General features: G+C 52.9%; 4 protein-coding genes across 4 annotated transcripts; 1 reads left to right on the forward strand and 3 right to left on the reverse strand.

The window, feature by feature from the left end:
• Positions 1-231: 231 nt before the first annotated feature.
• Positions 232-5,366, reverse strand: MRS44_017646 (uncharacterized protein; the record flags this gene model as incomplete). Its single annotated transcript, XM_065615555.1, has 3 exons — positions 232-4,240; positions 4,408-4,891; positions 4,943-5,366. 3 exons carry the CDS (start codon positions 5,364-5,366, stop codon positions 232-234), a joined length of 4,917 nt encoding a protein of 1,638 aa, XP_065471627.1.
• Positions 5,367-6,587: 1,221 nt separating this feature from the next.
• Positions 6,588-8,789, forward strand: MRS44_017647 (uncharacterized protein; the record flags this gene model as incomplete). The annotated part of the gene is made up of 1 exon (XM_065615556.1): positions 6,588-8,789. The coding sequence occupies one exon, from the start codon at positions 6,588-6,590 to the stop codon at positions 8,787-8,789; it is 2,202 nt and encodes a 733-aa protein (XP_065471628.1).
• A 130-nt stretch (positions 8,790-8,919) lies between these two features.
• MRS44_017648 (uncharacterized protein) lies at positions 8,920-12,472 on the reverse strand (the record flags this gene model as incomplete). The annotated part of the gene is made up of 3 exons (XM_065615557.1): positions 8,920-11,104; positions 11,176-11,813; positions 11,882-12,472. The coding sequence occupies 3 exons, from the start codon at positions 12,470-12,472 to the stop codon at positions 8,920-8,922; spliced, it is 3,414 nt and encodes a 1,137-aa protein (XP_065471629.1).
• A 796-nt stretch (positions 12,473-13,268) lies between these two features.
• On the reverse strand, positions 13,269-15,944 carry MRS44_017649 (uncharacterized protein; the record flags this gene model as incomplete). The annotated part of the gene is made up of 6 exons (XM_065615558.1): positions 13,269-13,902; positions 14,394-14,815; positions 14,893-15,101; positions 15,161-15,254; positions 15,314-15,639; positions 15,713-15,944. 6 exons carry the CDS (start codon positions 15,942-15,944, stop codon positions 13,269-13,271), a joined length of 1,917 nt encoding a protein of 638 aa, XP_065471630.1.

Below are 15,944 nucleotides of genomic sequence, written 5' to 3' on the forward strand. Positions count from 1 at the left end.
CAGCCCCGCCAAGGTGCCCGTGGTGCCTGCCGGCGAGCGAGTCGCAAGATCCTGAAAGTAAATTGAGTGAATTGGAAAGTACCTCTATTTTCCCAATTAAGGGCCCCTTTTCCTAGTCAATGACTCCTCCTGCGAGCTGCCGCAGCTTCCACGGGCTATTGCCCCATTAAAGGCCCCCAAAAGTACCTTTGGCCAAGCCTGCATGCTAGAGCAAAAGCTTGGGTCCCTGCCTTACAATGGCATCGCCGTGATGCCACTGTTTCGCTGCATCTTCTTGTTTATCGCGCTGCTGATCGCCTGGACCGCCGTAGAAGAGCTGCTAACCTTGCGGCCGGAGCCGGTACTCTTCCGCTTCGTCACTCCACCCGTCCAATTCTTGCTGGTCCGTTTCTTGTTCTCCAAACATCGTTTGTCACCTCCACCGCTCTTATCGTATGTCCTCGGCTGACTTTGAGTTGGCTGGCTGCCAAGGTTCTTAAGTTTGCCGTGCCCGGCCTGAATATCGGCGTGCCTGTTGGTGTTGAAGTAGGGAGAATCCACCCCATCCTCGTCCTCGTAGGCATCCTCACCCATCTCGACGTCTGAACTTATCAAATCCACAATCTCCTGGTCATTACCCCCAGAGCACTTGGGATCCATGACCTCACGGTACCCGCTGTAGTATCTCCGCAAGATACGTAGGATCTCTGGTCCATGATCCATGACTTTGTCAGGTTGGATGCCCGGAATCTTAGACATCTTGTTAAGAGAAGTTGTCCACCGTATGGCCATGACTTGGAGCTCCTTCTCGGTGAACAGTGGCTCTCTGAGCCCTTTCTGCTTTCGGATTTTCTCCTCTGCTACCTTTGCTTCCCGGACGAAACCGTCGATAATATTCCGGTGTATTTCGTTCAAGTCCTCCAGCTCGGTACTGATGGATATTGGAAGCCCAGGCGACCGCGAGAGCGGCTTCAGTGGTTGGTGGTCAGGCAGCTCTTCAAAGGCCTCTTCCTCGTAATCATCTACAATGAACCCATCATTCTCATAGCCGTTCAAAGTCATGGCTCCATTCTCATCGTCGCTTTCCACAGTACGTGATTTCTTTATCCATCGCCCAACGGGTAAAGACACGTATGGTGACGGCATGGCAGTCACACCCTGATCCTTCGGCTTCTTGGTGGCTTGCTTCGACTGGGGCTTGGAAGGCTTGTTAGTCGCGCCCTCTTCCGGTACTTGAATCGATAACATGAGCTTCCGCTGCCCTGAGAGAAACAGGTGGTATGTTGATCCGAGTTTCAGGTACTGGATTGCCATGCCATGATTTCCGACTTGGTTGTTCTCATGAAATGCCTTCTCGGCTAACAGTTTGTCAAGTACTCGAACAAGCTCATGCTTCTTAAGGCTCTTTGCCATTCCATACCAGTCGTCTGAGCGACGTGCCTCGTAAGGGGGGTACTTCCTCCCGATGAGGATGTCGGCGCATTGCACCGCTGTAATCCGCCTCTGCGCCTGAACAACTCGGATGGCAGCAATAGCGTACTCAGAAAAGTCTTGTTGCTCAAAGATCAACCCAGCTTTGCAATTGTCGCAAGTCTTGCCACACTGCGCTGCACTGAAGTCCTCGCCAAAATAGCGAAGAATTTCAGCCCGTCGGCAATCAGACTTGTTGTCACAATATGCCGTAACACGGTTGAGCATAGACATCTGCCGCTCCTTTTGCTCCTTGTTGCCATCACCCTCAGCGATCAGCTTCTTCAGGGTCCTTATATCCTGCTTGCCATAGAAAAGAATGCAGTCAGAGGGATCTCCGTCTCTGCCTGCGCGACCGGTCTCCTGATAGTATCCTTCCAAGGTTTTTGGAAGCCCGTGGTGTATGACAAACCTCACGTCTGGCTTGTCAATGCCCATGCCAAACGCAATTGTTGCAACGACAATCTTGATCTCGCCCTGTTGCCAGGCAGTTTGCACCTCGACCTTCTCCTGGGGATCGACGCCTGCGTGGTAATACCTGGCGGTAATACCTTGGTCCGAGAGACTCTCCGCAACTTTTTCTGCGTTCTTTCGTGAGACTGTATAGACAATCCCACTCTGATTCGCATATTTGGACTTGATCAGCGACGCGATCTCGTCCATACACTTGGCATTAGTTGTCTTTCCGCGAACCTCGTAGTATAGATTTGGACGATTGAAGCTCTGTGAGAACGTTTGACAGTTGTCCATTCCGAGATTGTGCTTGATGTCGACGATGGCGTTCTGCGTCGCGGTGGCTGTGAGAGCCATGACCGGCACTCCAGGATATCTCTGGCGGACTTGGCCCAGAGTCTTATAGTCTGGCCGGAAATCATGGCCCCATTGACTGACGCAGTGAGCCTCATCAATGACGATGCGTGCAAGTTTACCTTTGTCATGCAGGGTTCGCATCCCATTGCTGAAGGTAATGTTCTTGCTCACCATCTCGGGGGTAACATACAGGAGCTCAATGTAGTCCTCCGGGCTTCTCTCCTCGAAAGCAGTCATCACCTGTCTCTTATATTCGGCAGAGCACTCACCATTGAATGCAACAGCCTGAATGCCCAGAGATTTCATGTGGTCGACTTGATCTTGCATCAAACTGAGCAAAGGCGACACCACAATGGTAACACCCTGAGTCTTGCCAGACTTGATAACAGCGGGTAACTGATAGCACAAAGACTTGCCGCCACCCGTTGGCATAAGAACGAAGGCGTCTTTACCCCCCAGTGTGGCATTAATAGCCTGAAGCTGATTATGGCGGAATGCTTTCATTCTGAACCGGTCTTTAAGCATCCTTTGAACTTCAGGTGACCACGGGTGCTTCATCAGCTTGCCAGGGATTGACTCTGGCGCTACTGAGGGCAATGACTCCTTTGACGAGGCTCGAGGCTTTGCAACAGCTCCAGCGTTTCCAGATGTCTCCGAGAAGACCTTTCCAAAGTCCTGCGAGACGGGAGCGTGGGATTGACGGGTCTCATAATCCTGTGCAAAAGCAAGCATTTCCTCATCGTCGCTAAAGTCACTAAATTCATCGCCAGGGCGACGATGTGTCGCTTGAGGCGGACTTCGACTGCCTGGTACCAAGTTCCTTGCAGCTTTGAGCACTGGCTGGAGCTGAAGTTCATCCAGATCAGAGAAGCCGTCGTCACCGACATCAAATTCTGCATCCACAGGCATGGGATCCACCATTGATGGTCTCGTTGCCGGTCTTGGCTGGTAAGGTGCATTCGAGGGTTTCGCGGTGTCTCTTGAGAAAGGAGGAGCTAAAACAGCGTTGTCCTCTTTGGCGAGAACACTCATCCCTTGCGAGGCCTCAATCCTCGATGCTGCCGGGTACTGCTGGTTCTGAGAAGCTTTGGGCAGCTGAGTCTCATGAGCCACTCGCGTACCCATCCCGCTTGCTAGTGTGGCAACATTCGACACCATAGACATGTTGGCACTGCTTTGAAACATTGGTTGAGTGCCCATCACAATGACTGATGCAGGAGGGCGGCCATACGTTGGTTCCTGGAAAGTCCCAAGGAAGCCAGCTACATCTAGCCCAGTGCCATCGATTGTTTTGAGAAGGGCCTGCTCCATCGCCTGGATTTCATCGGTGAGGTCATCAAGCCGAACTTCGTCCTCATCCGTGTCAAGGCCTTGGGTGTAGGCTTGAGCAATGACTTGGGCAAGCTCTTCGCGTTTCCTACAAAGCGCCCTGTACTCATCCGTTGGGGCAGCGAGTTGTTTGAAGGCCTTCTGTTGTCGTAACAATCGCTCTTTTTCTGACTTAACCTCACTTCGCTTTTCCTTCGGCCAGCGCTCATTAATCGCTCTTATGAAATTATTATCGTTTTGCTGAATGAGCTTGTATATGAACTCACTCCATTTAGTCAAGGTCGATGGTTGAGAACTCAACTGATTCAGAAGAGCCAATACTTGACTTGATTCGGGAGGGGTTTTACTAGGAGGTTCATTGAACGAATCTTCAGGGGTAACCTTGGTGGTCTGCGAGCTGTTTGACGCGATGGCGCGCACTCTGGGGGCGGCTATTCCAGGAGTAGTGTGGCGTTGGGAGGGCGAAGCAAAGTCTAGCTGGACTGCAGGCACAGCTGTCGGCGCTGCATGAGTACAAATTTGTGCTGGCTTGTTCGTAGAGACTTTCAAGATAGCGATTGAGCTATTGTGGGAAGGGTGCGTCAAAGATTCTTCGTCGGAGTCAGGACTGAACAGCTCATCCCTGCCATCCTCCATTCGAGGAGGAAGCGAACTGGTCTGATGGACTTGATTGGAAGCTTCAGAAGTAACAGCAGACTCCTTCAAAGGGCTTGTTGCTCCCTTCGAGGGAGGTTGAGTGTTGATGACAGGTAACGCTTTCCGAGGGGATTGCTCACGAGCAAGCGGACTGTGTACATATCGAGGGGATTGAGGGCTCACGATAGTATGTCATCTTCGTCCTCCTCGCTGATGGGTGAAATCTCGGTTGACAGATGGTTTTTGAAGCCATCGCCGGTTCGGCGTGTTCGATTGCTGCGAGATCCGTCTCTTCGACGTGTTCCGGATCGACTCCCAGGGCTCGGGGCGGGAGGATAGGTACCAAGAAGTTCGTCGATGTCTGGGAAATCGCCCAGGTCGCTGAATTCTTCCTCGTTGATTTCACTGCTCTTTCTCTTTCTACCGCTCGAGGCTACTAGATTTGGTCGAGATGCGTAATCTTCGCGCCAGAGTTTCGCATTGCTGCTGAACGATAGCGAGTCGGAGGAGTCAAAGGCATCGTTGGTTAGGTCCAAGTACTCCAGATCATCGGCGTTGAGGTCGGGGAAATCGGGGCTGCTCGTACGAAGGGTTCGGACCGGGACCGGAGCCGGGGCCTTCTTCGGTGGTGGGCTTTGTGTCTTGCTAGGCTCCGGGCTCCATGTACCTGGAAACACCCAATTAGCTTGAATTGTCTCTACGGCACTCAGGTACTTACTGTGGTTAGTGCGCCTGGCAGAAGCATCTTGTCGGGTCAAGCGATTAGGGGTGATGCAAGAGGGGCTGAGAAGTTGCTGGGGCCTTGAAACAAGACTGGGCTTCCTGGATTTCGAACTCGACTTGAGGCGGGCCATGCTGTCGTCCTCCACTATCACCTGGTCCGTATCCCGAAACCTCGCGCCAAGCCCGCCCGGCCGATAAGGTGTAGTCGACACGGTGTCGTTTAAATGTGATTCGTAGTCAAGTCGATTAGACGGCTCAGATTGAAAGCGTCGTCGTTCTTGAGAGTCTGAATGTTGTGTCTGGGACAACCCAGTTTGGGAGGCATCACTGCCCCTCAGAAACGGTGGTATTGCAGGCTTGTAGCGGCCTTGGTCGTTCAACAGCCAGGACAGGTGCTCTGCAATGTTGTTGCGAGTCATGAAGCCGACACGTCCATGTCGGAGCGTCTTTTAGTCACCTTTTTTCGAGAAATATCGATTTATTCGAATTTGCTTCGTCTAGGGTCGGAGCGTTGAGATTGGACAGTCTCGGCTTGTTCTCGCCACCCAGGCAGCCGTAAGTTGCTGCCCCACGCATCACGTGTCAGTTAGTCGGCGGAGCGAGAGCTTGTGATTCACCCTAAGTCCTGTGCCACACTACAACCCGCCTTGCCCAGATCTGGAAAGGTGCTCCGTCATACTTGTGGCTGCCGCCTTGCGTGAATCATTTGTCCTTTTATTGGTGACCTCACGCAGTCAAGAGGGACAGAGTGTGTGTAGTTTGGCCGCAACGGGTCACCTGTCGCTGCGGTCTTATGCGTAAGCGTGTTAGACCGCAGCGTCAGAGAGGGCCCGTCCGCGCTCCCTCGTAGGGAGGCAAGTGTCTGTATATTGTAGTAGTGCTATATACAGAGGGAAGGTGGGGTGTCAGACAATTGGCTCCACAGGGATCATTGATGGCACCAGTCAATTGATGAGAATTATCTAAAGAACAAAAGAAATCGAACAGCCATGTGTTCGGGCACAGCTATTTAAGCTCATGTCGTTAGGATTATGCGACAGGCCAGATGTGAAACCGGATAGTTACATCCGGTCACACGAATGTTATGCGACATGGGGCGGGTGAAAGTCGAGTCTTGACTGCGTGAGAGATGACGAGACACCTGCCGAGGCGAGCAATTGACTCCCCGTGAGGCAGTTGCAGGAGGGAAGAAAACCCCTCAGTGAACCTTCCGAGCCGGGAAGTCTATTGTGCAGTGTGGTCATCACGTGAGGCAACCCCAATAAAACTACTCCCTTTGAGACGTGGCTCTCGTTGTCCCCCATCGGCTAAACTGTGGACAGTGTGTCCAATAACCAACTTATTTGATTTGCTTGGTTGTGGTTGCTTGATTACGTAACAACCAACCACAAGCAAGCCTTTTTGGCTTACTCGAGTTAACCTGAAGTTACTCGACTAAGTTACCGGATTGGGAAAGTGGCCAAGAAAGTCTAACCTTAATAGGGCAGGCTGGGACGGCAGCGCGCCCTGATTGGCCCAGTCTTTAAATGAAATGGGTGCGCTTATGACGCCCCCGAAGGATCTCCTTTTCTTTCTCCTCAAACCTTTCCGTCAAGCCAAGGCTGCCGATTTGGTCCAATAACTTGAAGAACAAACCAAATATGTCTTCGCGCCCATTCTTTAAGCCTCATGGAAGGCTCGAAAAAACCACCCCTCCTAGGACTCCTTCTGAGTCGCTCGGTCCCGCCCAGTCGAGCACTCCTAGCTCCTCCACCTCAACTCAAACCCACGTGCCCAATGATAAGCCCTCTCCTTCAACGCTTTCTGACGAAAGAGGCGTGCCGGACGCCTCTCAGTGCTCTTTCCCTATCGACTGGGACAAAATCCGCTACAACAGGAAGCCAGTACCATCCATTCGATACCGCCAGCCCCATAAGCGCGCCATCAACTCCAAATCCCAGCCTTCGGCAATCTACAGGCACGGCGCACAACTTACCACAGACGGGAACAATAAGCTTTGGCTCTGCAAGTATTGCCATATTAGTGGCCATCACGATGCTGCGCTGTTTGCTAGTGAGAGCACGACCAGTATCATTTACCACCTTAAACAGCAGCACAGACTGGAAGAATTCGGTTACAAAGCAACTGGATCCGATCCTTTCAGCATAGCGAAGAGGACAACAAGTCTCACGCCATACCTCGGAAGCCGGCGCGCGGTGTTCAACGACCTGAAATTCAAGGACGATTTTACTGACTGGGTGATTGACCTTGACCTCACATTTCGTCAGGCGACTCATCAGCGCACGAATGAGATTTTTATCAATTATCTGGAGGATATTGACAAGATCCTTCCCAGAAGCCCGTTTACTCTTAGCAGTTGGGTCAAAGAGAAGTGGCTTGGCGATGGTGGGAGACGCGTTTGGCTAAGGGCAAAGCTCCATTCCGCCAAAAGCAAGGTCCATATCTCGATGGATGCATGGACATCTGAAGAAGGGACAAACTATCTTGCCGTTGTCGCTCACTTCCTGGATGAGCGCCACAAGTTACAAACAGCTCTTCTAGACCTCCCACCTCTAAAGGGTCCTCATTCCGGTGAGAACATTGCCAAAGTGTTGTCGACCGTCATCGACTTTTACGACGTCTCGCCAATCATTGGCTGCTTCATGATGGACAACGCTACAAGCAACGACGAGCGGTTTGAGATATGGAGGAAGCAAAGCTGTATTGGCAAGCTCCACAACTTCTGCGTGTGGATCAACAGAAGCGACCAGCGATGGGAGCGGCTGAAACAGTACATCCTGCGGGCCTACGACGAAGGCAGTATCGAACACCTCTACACCAGGGTCCTGGTCGATGGTGGTATCCGCTGGAACTCTGTATATTCCATGATTGAAAGAGCTCTGAAACTCCGCCACGCCATTGATCTATTCTTTCTCAACTATCGCCACGTCGGCGCCGAAGGATATGATATCTCACAAGATATCCTGACTCCGCAGGATTGGGCCGATCTCGACCACTTCCTCAATATCCTCAAGCCTTTCAAGGATCTAACAAAACGCATGGAGGGCCGAGCTAACAAAGCTGGCTCGGAAGGATCACATGGCTCACTTCACGAGACTCTCGAGTCGCTGGATGTGCTCTTCAAGAAGCTCCAGGAGGCTGGGAAGTTCGCAGATGATCACCCTGACGTGGTGTCAACATACTATTCCCATGCTATTGATGCTGCTCGTATCAAGCTTGAGGAATATTTTGGCCTCACAGATGCCACTCCTGCATACCGGTGTGCAGTTGCCCTGCATCCGGCCAACAAGTTTACCTATTTCGAGCTTGAATGGAGTCACAATAAGCAATGGATCGGCGGGGCAAAGAGAGTGGTGCAGGAGGTTTTTGCACAATACGAGGCAGCAGCTGCGGAAGTGGACCTAATGGACGGAGCACGACAGGAGGAGGAGCTGGAGGAGCTGGAGGAGGAGGCTATTGCTGACAACAGTGTGACTCTTGATCCACTCCAGCAAGCTCGTAAGCGTCGTCAGAGGCTTGCTGTCACTGCGATGTCAGCTACACGAGGAAAGAAGCGAGCAAAACTGACGTCTGAGCTGGATGAGTTTATGGCGAGGACTAATAAGGCTGATCTGGATGTTGAGGATCCTCTGGAGTGGTGGGTTCGCCATGCATCTGACTACCCTATCCTGTCCAAGATGGCGTTTGACTTGTTCAGTTGTCCAACAATGAGCGCTGAGTGTGAGCGTGTTTTCTCACAGACAAAGAAGGTCATCACGGATGAACGGAACCGGCTCAGTTCGGACACAGTAGCAGCGATCGAATGCCAGAAGCACCTGCTTCGAAGCGGCATGTTGGCGTAGATCTACCAGCAGGAGCAGAAAGAGGAAAACGAATATAGATGGTAAATAGTCGAGTAATATCAATCAACCAAGTAAAGGATGGCACTCTCGTCGAGTAAACCAAGTCAAGCAAGGGGTACTGTCAACCAAGTCAAGTAAGGGGACCGATTTTTGCTTTACTTGGTTGTTGGACACACTGATCGCCGCAGACGTAACAGAGCTGACAACCAACGGTACACCATTTCTCTAGTTGTTCACCTAAAGTCCACAACTTGAGATTCGCTCGAAGTAGGTTCTTATCATCGCTAAACCCAACCCGAGTCCCAAGATGGTCGAGTATGGCCATTCGCGTAACCATCGCGCTGGAGGTGGCAATGTCACCGGGGTACCCAAACAGTGGCCGGTGACTCCAATCATCGTCGTTGAGAGATTGATCTCGCATGTATTGACTTCTGAAGCTTGACGGAAGAGTTCGGCTCCTCTTGGGATGCGGTGCTGTATCATCTGACCCATCCGCCTGGCGCCTTGACCGCTTAGCAGAAGTACCGTGGCGGATACGTTCATCCCGAGCTGCTTGATCCTGACGTTCAAGGGCCTGTTCAGACTCCGCATTGATCCGGTCTAAGAATACGGCCGAATCTTGCCGTCGTTGTTCAGTAGATCGACCGGCTGTGGATGAAGAAGAGCTCCAAAATATGCAAGGCCGGGTGGGGGGGTGGCATGTGGTGTTGTCGGCCGCCACGGGGCTAGAGCTCTTGTCTGAAGGAATCAACACAGGGGATACCGTCAGCGAGGTGGCAACCCCGCCGCCATTGTCCCCGTCTTCGTCCTGAGACCCAACGAGAGGGCTAGAAGGGTCGTTCCTCTTGAACGGATCATGTGCGACTGGCACATGGGCGAGATAGCTTGGTAGATGGAGGAATTCGTGCCACCTAGAGCTGGCCCATCGATAGAGTTCGAGGAGCTGCGGTTGCAACTTGGTGGGGGATGCCCCATCCAGACCATAGGTAGTGCCTCGCTGTAGAGGACGATGCCCACTCTGCCATGCAAAGACCACGTTACGGCTCGCGCTCGCGGTCCGGTCATCGAATCGATTGAATGGCTGGTGTACATCGCGCACATGCTTCTCGGTAATGCCGATGCACATCTGGCGGAACTGCCGTGAGTTGACGGATTGACCCCAGACTGTTGACGTTGCCCCCCTGAGTATAGCAGTGAGACGGCCGGTCTGCCAGGGCCTGCTGGTAAGGCCTACATCCTCGCGGAAGAGAAGCGGGGTTCCGGAAGCTTTGTCTAATAGGTATATCCCCCTCTCCCGATGTAGCAGATGGATAAACGGCCGGACATAGACAAGATACTTGTACAGTATATGACCAAGCTGGGCTGGTAGAAAGCGGGCGACTATGAATTCACGGTTCGTAGTCCTCTTCGCCTTGTGATGACGTGTAATGTAGAGCATTGACCGATCATACACGTAAATGCTTCGTGGATGAAGCTCGCCATTGCTGCACAGTAGGCTGAGCACCTCTGTGCATCGCGGCAACTGCCCCCCCGAGCAAAACATACCGCCAAGGAGGGCACATAGGAGAGCCTCCTCCTTTTTGAAGTATAGACACACAGCTTCCCAGTCCCAGCCGGCGCCTCGGACAAGCCCACTGCGGTGGGCCCTGCTTGCTCGATTGCAGAGCCTGAGGTAGGCCTCGTCTAGCTTGTTAGCGGGGTGAAGCACAAACGAGAAACCCTCCTTATTATTTGTCATGTCGTCCTTGATGTTGGATAGGTCGATGGCTGGGTCCCAGGAGAACATCATCTCGTCACATAACTTGGCTGCCTCCTTTATGAAGTGCTCGGGTAGCCGCCGGAACCGACCCATAGAGATTGAGATCTCGTCCCCCATGGAAACTACCTGCCCTTCATCACTCCAGCGGAGGAAATGGGGCGGCGCATCTGTCCGAGACATCACGTAGCCGAAATTCCGCAGGCTTAGCAGCTCCTCCAAAGGGGACTCTGACTCCATCACCATATACTGCCTCCGAATGGGCTGTAGCCTATCGAGCTGGCCTACCCGCGGTCGTCGCTGCAGGGCAAGGGCGTGGTATGGCCGTAGAGGGAGGGCGTATTCGAGGAAGACGAGGCGGAGGATATAAATCATCGCAGAGAGGTTAGAGGTGTAGGACCTGGCCGGCAGGAAGACACTGTCCGGCGATGAGGAGAATCCTAGGATGCCGCTGAAGTATATCAGCACAGTCGTCTGCGGTTGGCCATCGATCACCGGCTGGGTGGCAAGTGCTAGAGTCAGGCCGAATAGTAGCTCAACCAGCTCTTCGGGTGATCCTCTAGTGACACCGGGTTCAGCCTCATCCCCAGGTATTCGTCCTCACTCATTTCGTCCAGGTCGTCTATCCACGTAGTGAAGCCCCGATCCTCGTCCAGACTATCATCCCCCTCCTCATCGTCGTCTTCGTCGTCTTGCTCCCCCTCCGCTCCATCGTCATACTCAACGCCGCACTCGTCCTCCTCGTCACCACCTCTCTCGTCGCCGGTAGCTGCTTGGCCACGACGAATCGGACTCCTATACTTGCCAGCGAGCTTCTTTAGTCCGGCCGAGTCCCCAGCTGCCTCGTGTGCCCACATTGCATCCAGGAACTGCATCTGCTTCCGACTCAGTGACAGGCCCGCAGCCCGCATACGCATGTCAGGGGCCATTCGGTAGAGGCGAAAGACCATCGCCAGGCATCGTTTAAGTATGAGCCGATACTTGGCTGAAGATGAAGGAAGCTGCACGAGCGTGAAGGGCTTGCTATAGATTGAGGATGTCTGAGTGCTCTTGAGCCAGCAGAGAATATGTCGGCTGGTATTCCTCACCGTCTCCTCGCACCGGTCCAACATGACATCAGCAAGACAGAGGAAGAAGGCGATCAGGTCCTCGTCTCTACCCGGACTAACGAGGTCCTCATCAATCCCTTCAGGACATCCAAGGACATACTCCCGTCCGCCCGGGAAGTACAGGTCCGTGTCAGGGCGGCGAGCAAGTCGCGGCGACCTCTGTCGCTAAACGTCCGATCCCATCTGGTTCGCTCCAGCCAGGGCCTCTGCAACGCGAATTCTGTCACGCCCGGCTCTGGCGCAGGGGGGCGCTGTTGGCGGCCCAGTTCCCGCGTCAGCACGGCTCGCAGGTGGGACTGGACCGCCGGGCCATCCAACGGCCGGATAACGCTTCCACCTCGCTGGATGATCCAGTATTTCCGCGTCGAACCAGTCGTCCATGTCTGTAGGTAGACGCACTCAAACTGCTGGTCGAGATCGCGACGGCGACGGATGCGACTTTGAGTATTCTGGAAAGAGCAGTCATCTGGAGGATCGGATAGGTGTCGCCGCATGAGCTGGAGGTTGATGGTACGGAATACGCAGTGGACACAGGCAAAACCTTCGTATACTCGTAGCTTGTCGTGCTCGGCAGACCTGTCGGCTCGAGGCGGGGCCTCCTCGGGGTCGAGGAGCCCGGGTGGGGGCAAGGACTTGAGAAGTCGGCTGAGCCCTTTCCTTGCCTCGGAGGGGATGTTATGCTTATCACGAAGATGTGTTGTCACGCGTGATGGCCCCGTGGATAATGCAAACTTGCATTGATCGCGGGTGCAGATCAGGACACGCGCTTCAGCGTCGTGGAACAGATGAAGGGAGCCCAAGAGATCAGGGTTGGCCATTATACTACCTGCTAGATATTACTCTAGTTCGTAAGAATAGTAACTAAAAGAATAGGGTTATAAGAGGGAAGTGAGGTATGGAAGTAGGACAAGGGGGGTATTTGATTTAGGTAATTCGACGAAATATAAGAAGCCGCGACGTGTGCACGGATGACCCAGCAACGTGCACGGGCCAATTTCTATGTAATTGATCGAATTAGATGCACGACTGCGTACAGTAGGGGGCAACATTGCTGCTGAATTGTTGGTAGGTCGACGATTTCACTAGCGCACTTTTTTTTACTATGGGATTCCCACTGGAATCAGACCTGTTTTCGCCATGCAGCTGGGTTAGGGTACAGGTCTCGCGGTTGGAGGGAGAGAGAACCTGCTTCCTTGATCTTCGCTTCGTCCGTACGATGAGGACCTTGTGTTGAAATGAGCATGTTGTGTTGATTTTTAGAAGAAGAAAGACTGGTGTTAACCACCGGAAACTATTGACAAGATGTCAACCTAGCACCGATACATGAATGCAGACATCGAACAAAAGATCAGTGTAGATTGAGGATTAAAAGGAGCGTCTGATTTTTTATCTAAAGGAGCGACGAGAGTCGGTCTCTTTATACCCGTGTTCAGTCTGCCGATTCATAGACAGCAGGCTGTTGCCTGACACTAGTTGTGGTCGTTCACTCTCATCGTGAACTTGTTCACGATGATCGTGATCCTTGCCTCCAACAGTAACCGAAGGTCTCCGGAGCTTGACACAAGAAGACATCCACATCCTCGCCACCAATGGATCGGAATAGCCATTGATCCGTTAAACAATGGATCTCAACACCTTGATACTCTCCTTAAGGATCCCGATCCTGATACCGGCCTGGTCGGTGTTCCAACACTTAGAAGCGTTGATGCTATATTTCCGGATGGCCTTAGTAAGTTGTTTGAACCATTGTTTAAGGTCATGAAGACCGCTGGCTTCCCAAGACTCACGGGACTTCTCAGTAGCTTTGAGGAGCGCTTGCTCATGCTCAGGATGATCATCGCGAAAGCGAGCACACCACATCTTACTCACGGGGCTCGCATCAGGGTTTCTGCGCTGAAGGAGGGTGGTTGCGGCATCTTCGATTTCAGGCTTGGAGGCGGGAAATCCGGACCTCTCCATCCATATAACGAAGGCGACGATAGCTTCTTCTTCTTCGTCTGTGAGGAGCCGCGGCCGGCCGACTTGACGAGGCGTATTTCCGGTCTCTAGGATCTTCACGATCCTATGAATAGAAGCAGAAGAGGATCCAGGATAGCGTGTGGCCGCAGCACGGATTGAGAGAGGTTGGGTTGTGGCGATGGAGGCACTGCGATGGAGGCCCCGGGCATAGCGCGCACGTGACTGCACGACTTCCCGGGCGGCCTTGAGATTCGCATCACTCGGCATAATGAAGATAGACACAAGAGCGCTGTTTTTTACCAATTGATGTCGTGAAATGCATGTAAAATAGGTGGTAATTGCACAAATTTGAAGACATCACCAAGTGAGGGGGCTGTCTCACATTTTGTGGCTGTCTCATAATTTTGTGGCTGTCTCATAATTTTGTGGCTGTCTCATAATTTTGTGGCCAACCTAGCTTGCTAGGTTGGCTCGCCTGGGGCCCTAGCCCCACATGAGCCAACGGGTACGTTACGTTAGAACGGGACAGGACATAGACCTAAGCTACCTCAGCTATCAACACAACTTCAACATATTGCTAGATGTAACATTTAGCCTCTTTGCTCAGCACTACGCGCCTAATCCCCTGCCAATATCCACCCAGCACGCTTGGTTTATCCCCTGGGAAACCCAACCGTCACACCATTGTCCCTGTCTAGGTCCAACAAGATGTCTGTCGGACATAGCAACCTCGATAAGCTACTCTCAAATCCAAACCTTATGCTCCCGCCTTCCTCGTACGCTACACTCATCGGTCTCGGGCGGAGTATATACTCAGGCACCGCCTGTACGCCGGCCTTTGCCCACTTCCATCCCGCACCGCCGTGGGGTTCCTGTAGTGTATATCCCTGCAGTGCTACGGGATTATAGCCCTGCAGCTTGAGCTTGCGGATCCGCACTATTGGGTGAAAGTACTCATTTGTGGCGCCAGCAGTGCCGTCGCCAGGGTCTCGCGGATAGTCGCCGGGCTTCCGATCTGCCCTCCCGAGAAGGAAGAAGAAAGCGCCTTGCAGCCCGGCGAAGTCATCGACGATCGGCCCGCAGCCCCAGCCATTGGTGATTCTCTGCATGGCGTCGATTCTATTTAGCGCACGCCGGTGTTGCTCGATGAGGATCTGGATCGCAGCGTAATCAAAGGTGAGCATACCCGAGAGATTATCTACCTGGAGCCCGGAAGGTTAGCCCACTAAGATGACCGATAAAGCAGCAACGCAGAGCAAGAAGAGAAAATAATTCTCACCATCCACGCAAACGAGTTGTCGCCGATCTCTTCGTGGTCACCAAGGGAACGTGGGTCTTCTGCTTGGCCGCCGATGTTGCCGTGCACTCCAGGGAACCAGCATTGTTGCAGATCTTTGGCAGGAGCCTGGTTGGTCTTGTGCCAAAGGGTGGGAGAGAATGGCAGTCGCTTTTCGTCGATGGCGAGGGCTTGGAAAGCGTATTCCACGTCTGGGCACGATTTAGCTTCAGAACCACCTCGGCGAGCACTCTCTTTCCATGATGCTCACATTTTGAAACTCTTGTGTTGTGGAATGCGTACTGCTGGTTGATGGGGATGCCGATTTTCTTTGCGAAATCGACCAGCGGCCAATTTGGAATCCCCTACCCGTGCAAACGTCAGTCAAGTGGGTTCCAATATCACTACGGCCTGCGTCGCGTACCAAGGCTCCAACTGTGTCCCAAACACCAACGACCTTGATCGTGACGTCTGCCAAGCCCAGCTTCTCCCTATTGTCCAGATACCACGCCGACTTTCTGAAGGGCTCACCGCCCGTGTTCGCGCGGTATGCCTTCCACATTTCCGGGAAGCGCGACATGTTTACCGGCGAGAGGACACCGACATCAGATACAATGCCGGCGACTGAGCGCACAGTAAACGCTCCGCGAGAGAAACCGAACAAGAAAAGCTCATCGCCAGTTTCGTAGTTGTTGGAGATGAAATCGTAGAGTTGAAGTATGTCAATATCAAGCCCCGCACCGATGGCACCTACGAGCGAATCACCGCATGAGTAAACCTGTTGGAGGGGAAGTAAGGAGGCAGATTCGAGCCGAGCTCTCACCATATATGGCTTTCTGAATCAAGAGGTCTCCAGCTCCAAGGCCTGACTGGTAGAAGACAACCTGCTTCACGAGATTGCCACTGGCGTCGAGACCAGTCTTGGAAATTGCTCGGGTAATCTTGGCGACGTTAGAAGGCACCGACTTGTTGCCTTGGTCGGACGAAAGCCACGTGCCGTCTGCGCAGAGAATGATGCGCTTGTAGCCTGCGACTTTGCATGTCTCCTGCGCCAT

Source organism: Fusarium solani (assembly GCF_023522795.1).
Source record: "Fusarium solani strain SB1 chromosome Unknown bctg00000014, whole genome shotgun sequence".
NCBI lineage: Eukaryota > Fungi > Ascomycota > Sordariomycetes > Hypocreales > Nectriaceae > Fusarium > Fusarium solani.